At 44.1% G+C, this 14,333-nt stretch overlaps 1 protein-coding gene across 1 annotated transcript in view; it reads left to right on the forward strand.

The window, feature by feature from the left end:
* The first annotated feature begins 5,315 nt into the window (after window positions 1-5,315).
* The window catches only part of LOC126355635 (uncharacterized), a 427,254-nt gene continuing 418,236 nt past the window's right edge, over window positions 5,316-14,333 (forward strand). The window contains exon 1 of the mRNA XM_050006001.1: window positions 5,316-5,891. Within this exon, the coding sequence (XP_049861958.1) occupies window positions 5,316-5,891 (576 nt within the window). The remainder of the gene's footprint in view (window positions 5,892-14,333) is intronic.

A 14,333-nucleotide genomic window follows, 5' to 3' on the forward strand; every position in this document is an offset into this window, starting at 1 on the left:
AGTTCCAACCCTTCTATATACTCTAACTCTGCTTACTTTCAAAGCATCAATAACTAGTAATTTAGGAATTATTACAGCTCCCGTGGAGATCATGCAACAAACGACGGACCGTTGTTAATTTTGTTCTTTTGAATGTACTGTATCCATGAAACAAAAGAGATGGTTAATCATCTAACGGGTAACCGACAAACGCCACGAAGACGACCTGTTGACCCACAGATGCATCATATGACGCACCAATTAGCTAATTTGTGTCTGCCAGCGTTTGGAAGATGTGAGAAAGCACAAATCCCACCGTACTGTATGTGAAATTGTATGAGAACTTATGAACCACACATTGCAGACCGTGACAGAGAGTACAGTTTCATGCCAGGGACTGTTTGTCCTGTGAACGGAAAGAGCGGTCATTGGCGGAAGGAAAGACACGGCGTGTTTACAACAGCACTGCGACTGCGCTGTTCGCTCCGGACGATACACGCCGCGCTGCCAGCTGTTCCACAAACGAGGACTACACCGACATCCACCTCACGCAAGGGCTTGCCGATAGAAGAGCTAATGTCGTAAGACAGCCAGATCACCAGCGGTTTCCTAACCGGTGCTGTCCATCGGAAAAACATTTTACTCTGCTGGTAGGCACTTTGGGAGGATGGTGCATGTGTAGCAACTCCAGCAGTTAGTGGCCAGCGTACAGTGCGAATCACGAAAAGAATTTGTTGCAAAGTGTTGCGGAGGACCGAAGACTAAGGGCCATGTCTATCGCCATTGCGGTCGGAATGTCACAATCTACTGTTACGCGAGTGCCGGCCGCGTTGGTCTCGCTGTTCTAGGCGCGCAGTCCGGAACCGTGCGACTGCTACGGTCGCAGGTTCGAATCCTGCCTCGGGCATGGAAGTGTGTGATGTCCTTAGGTCAGTTAGGTTTAAGTAGTTCTAAGTTCTAGGGGACTAATGACCACAGCAGTTGAGTCCCATAGTGCTCAGAGCCATTTAAACCATTTTTTTTTATGCGAGTACTGCAGAGAAACCACTACTATCCCTTTCGCAAAAAGAAGGTAAAAGCATTGTCACTGGGAGATTACCATCAAAGGATGGACTTCTGCAGATTCATCCTGCGGCGTCAAAAGCACGAACATCATTTTTCGCGAACGATAATGTTCACCGATGAAGCGTGTTTGGCCGACTGGTGTGACCGAGCGGTTCTAGGTGCTTCAGTCTGGAACCACGCGACCACGCGACCGCTACGGTCGTAGGTTCGAATCCTGCCTCGGTCATGGATGTGTGTGATATCCTTAGGTTAGTTAGGTTTAAGTAGGGGACTGATGACCTCAGATGTTAAGTCCCACAGTGTTAAGAGCCATTTGAACCATTTTTTGAAGCCTGTTCCACGAAGGAGAGTATAGTGGGTTCGCATAACTGGCTCGAATGGGCAGAAGATTATCCCCACAGCACAGTGGTTCGAAGGTACAAACAATGATGCGATGTCGGTATGTGCTGTGGTATTACCGATTGGCATCTCATAGGGTCACATGTGCTACCACCAAGGCTGGCAAAGAGCGATATCTGCGTTTCCTGGATGTTACGTTACCGGAATTGTTAGAAGGAGTTTGTTTAGCCTTTCACACGAACTTTTGGTAACTGCATGATGGAGTACCCGCTCACTTGAGCGGCACACTGCTTCGCCTCCTGGACAATTCTTTACCTTCCAAAAGGATAGGCCGTGGAGAGGACCTGTAGCATGCACAGCTGGATCGCCAGACCCTAATCCACTGGATTCCTTTTTTCGGGGCTATCTAAAATCTGCGATTTATGAAGGAGAGATTGTTGGTGTTAATAACCTTCGACGAAATATACGACATGCCTGTGATATTACGCCAACAGGTAGACATGATGGAGCGTGTTCAGCAATCCTTTCTGCCAATATTAAAACTCTGCCACACACACCGTGGCCGTCATTTCAAACAGTATTTATGAACTGTCAGTGTAGCTTCTGATCTGGCTCTGTGTAAGCTTAGATATGTACAACTGTACTGTATTCGTTTTGATTAACTGAGATATAACTATGCAGTCGTATTTTGTATTGCGATTCTTTGTGCCCGTTCCTTAAGACTAAATCCAGAATACAAACACCAAATAGTAAAGCTCGCATGCAAAGTAATGCAGTTCCTCCACAGTTTTCTTTCCTTCCCAACCGGCTGGCGAAAGCGGAAAAAGACAGTATAACAGTATATGTTTATGGTTCATTTATATATATTGCTTTAAACTTTTCGCATATTGGTACTATATTTCCTGTAGAGGTAAAGTGTGCTACACTGGAGTTTCAAGTTCTTCGCATTGTATGTGAGTAATCTATGTAAAATACTATATAATTTGTTTATTACGTTAAATAATTTTCTGATGACACTTTGTATTTAAAAATATTTTTGTTTATAAATTGTTCATGTTGATGTAAATTTGACAATTTAAGAAATTGTCGCGCTTATAAATAATGTAAGATACAGGTGTTAAGTAAAACCCAGTGTGCCTTTGTTTGAAACGAAAGTGGCTCTGAGGAGCGGAAAAAGTGGCAACGGTGAAATGGGGCGCTACCTAGAGCAAGCGCGGGAAGTAAGTCACATAGTCTGTAGTCAGCAGTGACTGAGGCAACATCTTTGTGGAGCAGGAGAAGTTTTGACCGGCAAATTGGCACAAAAATGCTAAGGCTGAAGGCTGCAAACGGCTTAAGGCATATCTGCGAGTTGTTGAGCTACTGTATGTAAAACTGAACGACGCCAAGAAGATAAATTGATCCCATACGGCCAGATATTTGCAGGCCGTACAGTGAATAGTGTAGTCATCATAATTGTTCGCCACACCCAAGCCTACAGCCACCAGATAAGGTGCTTTTTGTATTTTTCCTTTTTTTCAGCGTGAACCATTAATTTAAACTGTATTTTAATAATAATTCTTGAAGTTTAAAGAAACTGGTTCACCCTGTTATTTCATCTTGATTTAACACTTGTATAGGGTTCCTTCCTGGTGTTTGATAAATCCGACTTACAAAATGCCAAGTTAATATAAAAGGCACCATTTAAATTGTTTTGTGTAAACAATAAAAAGGTTTTCTTCATTATTGCAAAGTGTTTTAGTAAAAGTTTGTCTACGTAAAATTCAATTAGAGTGAAGCCAAGTTACTAGAATCTCTTTAATGACTATGCAGAACTAGTTCAAAAAGTAACAGCTTTTGAAAGTAAATTCCAATGAGAAAGAGGTTTCCTTGAACTGAAATGTTCAGTATAAAAAACGTGTGCTTTATTATCTATGTATTTTAGCATTTAAGTTTTTTGATTACGGAAAGTGATTTTCTAAAGCGCCCCTCGCCAAACTTTCTTTTAGTTTCCTTGTAACATTACCTGGACTTTTCTCTTTTAAAACGTAATGTATAAGGGTGTAGCCCAACATTAAGTGGAGTAATACTTATTTGAAGAAGTAACTTAAACAGTAGCAAGAAAATTGGCAAAACTCATACTTCTGCTTTTCCAATACTTCAGTGTTTCATTGCCTGGATAGGCAGGGGATAATTAGTAAATATTTTAAACCACTAAATGAACTTGGAACTGAGTTGTCCTAACTTCAGTATAATATTATACATACTGCGTTTGTATCTAACTGCTGGGTAAGATCTTAGGAAAGGAAGTGAATGGTCTTATTGACTTAACGATTACGCACAACACACGGTCAACTCCTGTAGAGAGGGAAAGTCTAGCTTCTCCTATAAACATGACTATCCTCCCATAGTGTATTTTATTTGGAAACTAAACTAAATTTTAGTAAGAGGGTTACACGTGGCTTTTCCCATGACAGGACTATTTGTTCTGTTCGGGTATAGTGTACGTGGCAACATATTAAGTTAAAGCTTTCTAAATGACGAGAGTAGCGGTAGGGTTATAACAGGTGTGGACGCTACCGATGGTCGCACGCCACGCAGACTGTCGCTTCACGCTGCATACCTCGCCTTCTAATCGACGGTGTCGGCTACCTACAACACTCGCATGTTGTGCGGTGTTGCTTACGTTCCCCTTTTGCTATGCCGGAGCACGGGAACGCGGAAAACCCCGTTTCACATTTCTTGATCTTGTAACATTTCATAGCATAGCCATTTATTGTCATAACAACATGGAGAACATGAGTTTACGTTTGTAGCTAACTGTGTGACATTTTGTGCAAGGTACTGTTCCTCATTTACGACTCACTCCATATAATATCCACAAGAGCGATATGTAGGCGGTTGTAGCATGTTCCTAGATTTTTCCCTTGAAAGTAAGAAAAGTAAGGATGTATTTAGCGTCTGCAATTTTGCGGTATCCTACGAATCAATGGTCGTCTGCCACCTGGGTTCCCTACTACTGACTGTATACCGTCGATCCATTTCAAACGCGCACAAATTGTTATATCTGCATATTTGTATCAGTTAACTGACTTAAATTGTAACTTATTGATAGTGCAATAATAGGACACGCCTTTATGGGTTTCAAAAAACACATGATTTTGCATTGCTCAACATTTAAAGGAAGTTGTCAATGGCTTAGAAAGAAGCTATAACGGTTTCAAGTCGTAGGAAGCTTAGAAAGTGATTTCGTATTGCACTGTGACAGGTCCGACTCCAACAACAATCGGAAAAATGTCCCGCTTCATTGTTGAAATTAAAGGTGAACCTTCAGTTGTCCTTTATTATGCACAATGCGCTTCGCTACTAGTTCCGGTCAAATGACCATTATCTAGCATAAGCCGACGTGAACGGCCGGAAAGTTGTAATATAATAAGAGTAATTATGGTATAACTTTCCAGCCGTCCATGCCAGCTTATGCTTCATATTGGTCATTTGACCGAAACCAATAGCGAAGCTCTTTGTGCAAAATAAAGGACAACTGAAGTTTCATCATGAATTTCAACAATTGTTTGGCGGCTGAACATCCCGACCCACAAACAAACATAAATCCTGCTTCATTGTTGGCAGTACACAGAAGGCTTGCACCTATCATAGACATTCTATTACCAACGACAGCTTCTAGCAGTTAAATGTCATGGGGCCAGGGGCAGTACCAGATACACGACTGCTCATTCACTGCCACAGTAATGGCACTACGGAAGATTAGGTTTATGACTTCATTCATAAACATCAACAGTATGGATCGGTTCAGTCCATATGACATTTTATCTGCTCCAAATTGTCAATCGTGTTGTAATCACAATGGTGGATGCAGGCCTTCCACGTACTACTGCCAACAAAGCAAGGAATTGACATGATGTAAGCTTGTGTCCTTGCAAGCTCGATCCCAGATGAGAAAGTGTCCAGCTACCCGCAGACGCCCGCGCCCCGGCAGCCGCCCCGGGGGCCAAGTGCGCCCTCGGCAGCCCCACCTGCCGTGCCGCTCTCTGCTGGCGGCCGGCGTCTCCTCTGCCACGACTGGCCCAGAGGCCTCGGCTAGTGGACGCGCCGCGCCAGAGGCAGCAGCGGCGGCGCGGTTGTCGCGCGCCTGCGACGCCTGCGGAGACGCCGCGACTCGGCGCCGCGACGCCACACCGACACCGACGCCGGGCCGTGCCGAGCCGGTGAGGGCGGGGATGGGGCGCGGGGGGCGCGGGGGCGACCGGGCCGTGCCGAGCCGGCGGCAGAGCGCAGCGGCAGCCGCCACGCCAGGCGCCTGCTCGGGACGCGCGCCCCTGGCTCCAGCAGCCCGCTTCCAGCTCCAGAGGCCGGCTGGCCGGACGCTCCAGCTGCAGAGCATCGATGCGGCGCCCGCGCCCGCGCCGGCCGGGACCGCTGCAGGCGTCGCCGCCGACGCCCCCGCCGCCGACGCCGCCGACGCCGACGCCGAGTCTCGCGACGTCGCTGAGCCGACCTCACTGCAACAGGTAAAGAAAACGGCGAAAACACGACGCCAGTCACCCTAGCGTCCGGCCGTCGTCCCGATAAACGCGATGCGCGCCAGGTGCGGGCAGCCCACTCTGACGTGTGTGTGACTCCTGCCCGCCGCCACCCACCGCGCTGCCACGTCTCACCCCTCCGTGGCGTGGAGTGTGTCTCAGCCAACACTAGCAGGTGCTGCAGTGAACGAGTTTTACTGCTCACAACTGTGACTGGTTCGCTCCGCTAGCTAATACTCTCGAACTAGTAAGCCCTGAAGTAGTCTCACTAGAGCGCCATGCGACCTGTTTTTGACTTCAGTAACTAATTACTACGACAGCCTCAGCTAGTCGATTTCAGCATATTATTGTCATCGAGAAATGTGTAACAATGACTAAAATGTGCTATACAGATTTGGAGCAAATGTCAGACACCTCTCAGTGGCGATAACTTACCCAAACCAGCAATAATTAGCGATCCTGACTTTGCAGAAACATTTTATTGCAGATCGTTATGTTCGTTGGCATAGTGACCAACATCAGTCTGAATAATGTCTTCTAACTCCAAAACCTGTAATCATGACACAGACTACGAAACAGGTATAAATTGTAGTATTGTTTTAAAATATGTAAAAGAAAAGGCCCACTGGGAATGTCTGTGCGTCCTGGAAAATTGTTGCTACCTCGGGAGTGGGGTCGCGATTTCGAATCCCGTCTTGGAACGTTGTTCTAACTATGCCGCTACTGTGTCTGTCATTTGTGTACTTTACGGTACATATAACCCACAACCCTAGCTTCTCTTCAGAAATGCTCTAGTTTCTCTTTTCTTTATGTTCGTTGAAAATCATCAGGTCACAAGTCTGTGTCATGTTGTGGAATGTCAGTAGTATCCTATACACATAGCCTCACGGCAGAACAAACAGTCAAAGATGTGGTAGCCTCGTGCAAGGACACAATCAACTGCCCTATTGCACCCCTTGTTCAAATGCTCAGTCAACATACAAGAGAAATCTATGCTATTTGCGCTTCGCTAGGCTATATCACGACGACAGTTGTAGAGCCGCTTGCAACTCAGACTGTATTCACTCGTACCAAAGCGTTCCAGAAGATCCCGGGCGCTGTTCGATAAGCGCAACCGATAGCGGAAACTGAAAACAATTTCTCACGAGCGCCAGAGGTGCTGACTTACATATACCACAAAATATCAACAGCTGTCGTCCCACAAATAAGCCGAAAAGGCATAATATTGTTCCCCGCGAATACATTGCCACATGACTTGTAATCTCAGTTCTGTTCTAATTACATTCCGATATAGAGTACGAGTGGAAAAATTGCGAGCACGTCAGCTGTGACACAGTCTAATAACGTCGAGATAAAACTTAATTCCAAACAAAAATATGTTTTCTATATAGAGCGGCCACAGTGCAAATAATCGTATTTAGTGACAACAGGTTTTGATTTTCGTAAACCGTCTTCTGATCACTATGTCAGCAGTATCTCAGTCGAATGAACGCATCCTGCAGCGTAATATGTGGCTCCTCCTCGCCACTACGCCCTCAATAAATAGGCACGCCACTTCTGTCATGCTGAAGAGAATGATCTGATCTGAAGAGGGTTTACTAAGAAATAGAACGCAATGATCACCAAGAATTTGCGTTGTGATCCTAAAGGTGAACTAATCCACTCCTAAAACTGAAATTTGCTCCCAGTTTTCTCCAAGACACGAAGTCTTCCAGTCTAAAAAAGGCTTTGCTTGGTGCCGGTATCACCCGACTCTGAGGATGGAAGAAATCTTCAGAACGGGAGTTCGCAATGGAGTCTCCAGGGACTGCCAGGAGTCAATTACTGCGCTACAGAAATCTTGGAGTGCCAGTTTGCTGCTTATATCTGAATTTGTCATGTTCTGAATCAGAGAAATATTTTGCTACCGAGAAATGCTCCAACCATTTAAAAAGTGAAAGCATATTGAACTGATTAAGGTAGACTGCCTTGCATCGCAGCTTAGCCACTGCACACCTTCAGTTTTGTTAACTTTAAATATGTGATGAATTTTAAGAGACAGATATTACCTTTGAAGAAACTTTTAATAGTCAAGTTCACATTCAATACCCCATTCCCGATGACTGGTTTCAACAGTTAAGAGTGTTCTCTCGTGATCTTCAGAACACTTGTTGTTACACGTCCTACTTCATTACTACTGGGTCACGTAAGCCATGTTGACGTTATAGTAGATGGTACGTAGAACATTCCGCACAGCTTTGTTAGAAATAAAATCCCGTCTTTAACTAACCTGTGAGGAATGTGGTACGTAATATTCACTATAAAGTCATCATGTCATGTATGACACAATGATAATGAAAGAGGATGCATGACAACACATTTTCTGAAGATCAGAAGATCTGTTGAAACCTGTCATCAGGAATGGGGTACTGAATGCGGTCTTGACTATTAAGTTTCTTCAAAGCAAGTACAGATAGCTCCTTCTAATCTCTGATTATGTAAAATTTTTAAACAAATATTACAGCTCATCAAAACTAATTTTAAAGTCTGAGTGGAGCGTTAATTACTTCATTTTACATTATTCCTTCGATTAGTCTGGAAAATTTCGTCTCGTACACCATCCTTACGTCTGCAAGTTACTGCTACGTCCGACATCCTCTACAAAGTGTTACCTATCCCATTCTTTGTCGGTTTTACTCCTCTACTAGTCGCTTCAGTAATTAGTTCACAATTCTCGTATGCGGTAGCACAATTTCCATTAAGTATTTACCTCTGTGCTATCTACTTGTCTAACACGTCTCTTCGCTTCGCATAGGTACAGAGTACAGTTCATGATGCCAGAAGCCTTACCTGTCGTGTGTGGAGAATTGGATACCACATATGTCCGCGACACAGCATGGGGCGATCATTTACTTCTCCTCTTTCGTGCAAACACGGAGGCGACGTGTGTCGGAACAGAAGAGAACAGCATACTCCTTTGTGACATCACAGGAATCTGTGGACGCAAACTCCTCTGAGGTCCCGGTAAACTGAGGGCAGGGCTGTATCAGCAGACCAGTTGCATACGATTGCAGCAGACCTTACTTCGCTATCGGTGGGCTTGCTGACGCAGAAGCTGCCAACAGCTGAACTCTCTTTACTGGAGCATTTCGCCTCGCCGAAGCTCCACCGGTCAGAGGAGTCTTTCCACACTACTCGTGGAATCAATAATACGACCTCGTGGACTTTAATGTCTGGTATCGAGTCCTAGGAGTTACACCTCCTGCAGAAAACTCTTCATATGTCCCCGCGAGACTCTGAGCACCCCATTCTCGTATTACCACAAAAATATAAAAATAACTGGTCGCTGTATTGGAAACAGAACTAGCGAACACCCTACGCAGACTGTCCACTCACAGAGGCCAAGCGACGCGACAATTATAAGGGAATATTTGAAGACCTAGGGTGGTTATTAAAAATATACAGGGTGATCCCGTGACGAAACAAATTTTCAGGGATTGTGCAGAAAGGTAATTGTTTCAATTTGGGGAAAGAGGCCATGTTCAGAAACCACCAAGTCGAAAGTTACGAGCGAAAATCATTCCGATACCTTGGCCAGTGGATCTCTTCAACTGCAAGATCGTTGCTTCCCGTATTTTGGGGGGAAGTAGCGTAGACCAGGACAAATGTTCGCTATGTACACTACACTCTGTGGACCTTCAAACTTAATATTTACACTTCCTTACTGTCTGTATAACTTATTAAAATACTTGAGTTTGCATTCTTATAGTAATATGCAAGAACGCTATGAAAGTTCGAACAAAATAAACCGTATTATATGTAATATTGTGCACACTTCGCTAGCACAATGCCTCTTCAAATTAAATATTTACGCACCTAAATTTTCTGGATGACCTATTAAAATGCATGAAGCTTCCTTGTTGGCTCTAGTTAAGTAAATTACAGGTTGGTATACCACATTAGTTCGATGTAAGTATCCCGCAGTATCGCTTCCAAATCTAAAAACTCACCGGAAGTTCGTCACACTTTGCAAACAAAATAAATATTTCTGCGCCTTAATTTTCTCTCAATAATTTATTAAAATACACACAACATCAAATTCATCAAGAGTAGTACTGCAGATCTTAAAGCCAAGAATTAGCAAAAAAAAAAAAAAAAAAAAAAAAAAAAAAACTGTTCACCTTACATCTTGGAATGTATAGCAATGTGACCATCACAATGTCTACCATGAGCGTAGTACAAAACATTCTGCTGCTACATAGTGGAAAACAGTATTCCATTTGTGATGTATATTAAAATGTTACTGATCGCTCTGTAATGCATATTATAATGTTACTGACTTATTAAAATAAGCATTAGAGCCTCTGTAATATACAGGATGTTCTACGAGGAACGGTCAGTATTTATGGATTAGACAGGAACGACCATTCGAAGCAAAACAGTCCAGCAAAAGTGGGCTCTAAAATGCGCACATTAAGATCTATGAACACCTTTCCAGTAAGCACTTGTTCGAATGTACTTGTTCAATAGAAGAGATGTGTTTCACAGCAGCAAAGATGAACAAGTGCCCATAGATCTTGAGGTATGCACTTCACAGCCCATGTCCAGTGACCATTGGTCTTTTTTTTGTTTTGGTCCGCACTAACTCCTCGCAAAATATGAAAAGCAAAACGCCTTCAAATACAAGAAGTCTACTGTCAGAGATATAAGGACGATTTCAACTCGTAACTTTGGACTCAGTCGTTTCTGGGCTTGGGCCTCTTACCTCAAATTCAAACATTTTCCCTTCTGCATCATCCCTGAAAATTTGTAACGTCATCCAGTATGTCAGATAATTAATACACATCCAAAAATGCGTTTCTGTGGTTCGGTCATCACCTTTAAATTGACGAAAAACCTTTTTTTTACAATATTCGACAGAGAATATTGATTTATAAATATTCTGCTATACATTGAATGTTAGATATTGAGTAATAATTCTCCAGCCACCGACTGATTTTACTGACACACAATTTCTATCCGTATAGGCCTGAAATAAGAACTGCTAATTAATAGTAGAAATATATCCTTTCATAACTTATTTGAATTAGCATTCGCAGAATGAACAAAATCGTGTAATGATGATGTACTACCTTTGTTACGGAGTAACTATGAGGTGTGTTACAGAGTTAGCCTCCATAGCTACTTATCAGACTATCGGTGGCAAGTTGTGTTTACATGCCTATAAATGCAGAAAAATGAGCTTCAAATTATGGAACAAAAGGCAGCTGTAGAATTTAAAACGCAGTCGAGAAGGATGTTGTATTGGAGATACAAATGTATTACCCCAACTGAAGATTGGCCAAATTCAGAACGGCGGCTTCTTATAAGAAAGGTGCACACGTAAAGCTCTCTAGCTGCGGTATTTCTTCAAGTAATTTCTGAGTTGCTTTTACGCAACGCTTATCTGAAAAATAAAGGAGGAAGGGTAGGGTTTAACGTCCCACTCAATACGAGGTCTCTAAATATGCAGCACAGTCTCGGTATCGGCAGAGTTGGGGAAGGAGTTCGGTCGTGCAATTTCGATAGAACCATACCGGCGTTCGCTTTAAGCGATTTATAGAAATCGCGGAAAAGCAACAATGAGGTGATAAAAGGCGCGGGATACCTGCTAATATTCCGCCAGACCTCTTTGTTCCCGACGTAATGTAGCAACTCAACGTGATATGGGCTCAACAAGTCGTTTGAAGTCTCCTGCAGAAATATCTAGCCATGCCGCCTATACAGCCGTCCACAATTACGAAAGTGTTGCCGGTGCAGGATTTTGTACACCAACTGACCTCTCGAATAAGTCCTATAAATGTTCGATGGGATTCACGTCGGGCGATATGGGGGCCAAATCATTCACTCGAATTGTCCAGAGTGTTCTTCAAACCAATTGCGAACAATTGCGGCTCGGTGACATGGCGCATTATTCATATAAAATCCATCGTTGTTTGGGAAGACGAAGTCCATCAATGGCTGCAAATGCTCTGCTAATATCAGTTGGACCAGAGGACATAGTACAGTCCACATACGCGGTGGTCTAGCGGTTCTAGGCGCGCAGTCCGGAACCGCGCGACTGCTACGGTCGCAGGTTCGAAACCTGTCTCGGGCATGGATGTGTGTGATGTCCTTAGGTTAGTTAGGTTTAAGTAGTTCTAAGTTCTAGGGGACTGATGACCACAGATGTTAAGTCCCATAGTGCTCAGAGCCACAGTCCACATAAACACAGCTCACACAATTATGAAGTCACCAGCATCTTGTACAGTGCCTTGTTGACAACTTCTGTCCATGGCTTCGTAAGATGTGCAACACACTCGAGCTGTACCACCAGTCCTTACAACCTGAAATCGGTTTTCCCGTCATATGGGCTCCACCCGATGTGATCACTAGTTCAAAAGATGTGTTGTAGATGATATCGTACTATAAGCAAAGGCACTTGCGTTCGTCGTCCGCTGTCATAGCCCGTTAACGCCACATTTCGTCACACTGTCGTAACGGATACGTTCGTCTTATGTCCCACGTTGGTTTCTGCTGTTTTCTAACCCAGTGTTGCTTATCTGTTTGTGACGACGATGTTGCGCTCGATCGTTAAGCAAAGGCCACTGCGTCGTCTGTGGTTAGAGGTAATGCCCGAAATTTGATATTCTCGGCACACTCTTGACACTGTGGATCTCGGTATATTGAATTCTCTAACGATTTCCGAAATAAAATGTCCCACGCGTCAAGCTCCAACTATCATTCCGCCCTGAAAGTCTGTTAATTCCGTCGTGCGGCCACAATCACGTCGGACACATATGCGCAGGAATCACCTGAGTATAAACTACAGCTGAGACAATGCACTGCCAATTTAGACCTTGTGTACACGATGCCACCGCCATCTGTTTTTGTGCATATTGCTGTCTCATGAATTTCGCCACCTCAGTGTAGATCTAGAGGGCCGGACTGAGATTTGTGTGGCCACTCCTCTTGATATGCAGGTTCAGTGGTTTCAGAGACTTGCTCACCTTCCCCGCTGATTGGCAAAAGAAAAGCCTGTATTGGGGAAATGACAACATTTAGGACATACATTAAAGGTATTCGCAGATGCGAATGAGGACAACCACCAGCTGTAGAATGGAATGACGACTTAAAAATCTGTGCCGTACCGGGACTCCAACTGGGATTTCCAGCTTATCGTCACAGGTCGCCTTTCCATTTTTTTACCTCATCTTCGTTGTATGTACTCGTAGCGGACGTAACGTGACATCCGTTGGAGTTCGTTGCTGATCGCTTCACTTAGTTATTTGTTTTTTATTACAGATAACAGCCAGCTCTCTGACCTAACACGCTGAGCAACAGTGACGGCTATCATTCGGCTATCCGTGCACGACCCACGGCCGAACCCAAACTTCCATAATTCGTCAACCATGCATCTACGACCTGTACGCGTACATCCATTATGCATATTCTCGTACGGGTAAGACGTTGTACTTGAAAGCCTCGTGCCCAGTATCGGCAGATAAATACGGTATTGGAGTGTTATTCTGATTACGATAAAAAGTTCCCTTGGACATGTATGCAAAGGCCTGTAAAACACGGACTGGCCGGTACCTTAGCTGTAATCGGTAGTAAACGAGTAGCCTGTAACCGGCATCCATCTTGCTGCGATTTCCAGCACTCCATGGCTGAAATTAAAACTCTTAATTGGGAATTTAAAGGTGGTGGTTAGTGTTTAACGTCCCGCCGACAACGAGGTCATTAGAGACGGATCGCAAGCTCGGGTAAGGGAAGGATAGGGAAGGAAATCGGCCGTGCCCTTTCAAAGGACCCATCCCGGCATTTGCCTGAAACGATTTAGGGAAATCACGGAAAACCTAAATCAGGATGGCTGGAGACGGGATTGACCCGTCCTCCTCCCGAATGCGAGTCCAGTGTGCTAACCACTGCGCCACCTCGCTCGGTGGGGAATTTAAAGAAACTACACATTAATTACTGAAATTATGTATCCACTGTTGACTACAAAATTCAAATATTCAACTTTCATTTGCTTCAAATACACGAAATGTTAATATTTCACACACATTGTATTCTCCCCCTAGCACCAGTCACAGTTCACATTCGAAATCCTATTCTGTTTTCCGTTAAATACAGTAGTGTCTGTTGCTTCAGACACTTGGTACTAAGACACAAAGCATTACAGACATTGGCAGCGATTAGGCATTGATTTAAATCAATAGGAAAGTTTGAAACTTTGTGCTGGACTGGGATTCGAAACCAGGTCTCCTGCTTACTAAGTAGACGAGCTGATCACTGTGCCATACGGACACAGTGCTCTACTCATACCTCCCATCAGGCTCAAATTCACAACCTGTCCACACACTAACTACTAAAGTTGTGCCCCTTGCCACTTTCCTCATTACTCGCGGCATCTCGGCGATTCCAGTAAGA

Source organism: Schistocerca gregaria, chromosome 3 (assembly GCF_023897955.1).
Source record: "Schistocerca gregaria isolate iqSchGreg1 chromosome 3, iqSchGreg1.2, whole genome shotgun sequence".
NCBI lineage: Eukaryota > Metazoa > Arthropoda > Insecta > Orthoptera > Acrididae > Schistocerca > Schistocerca gregaria.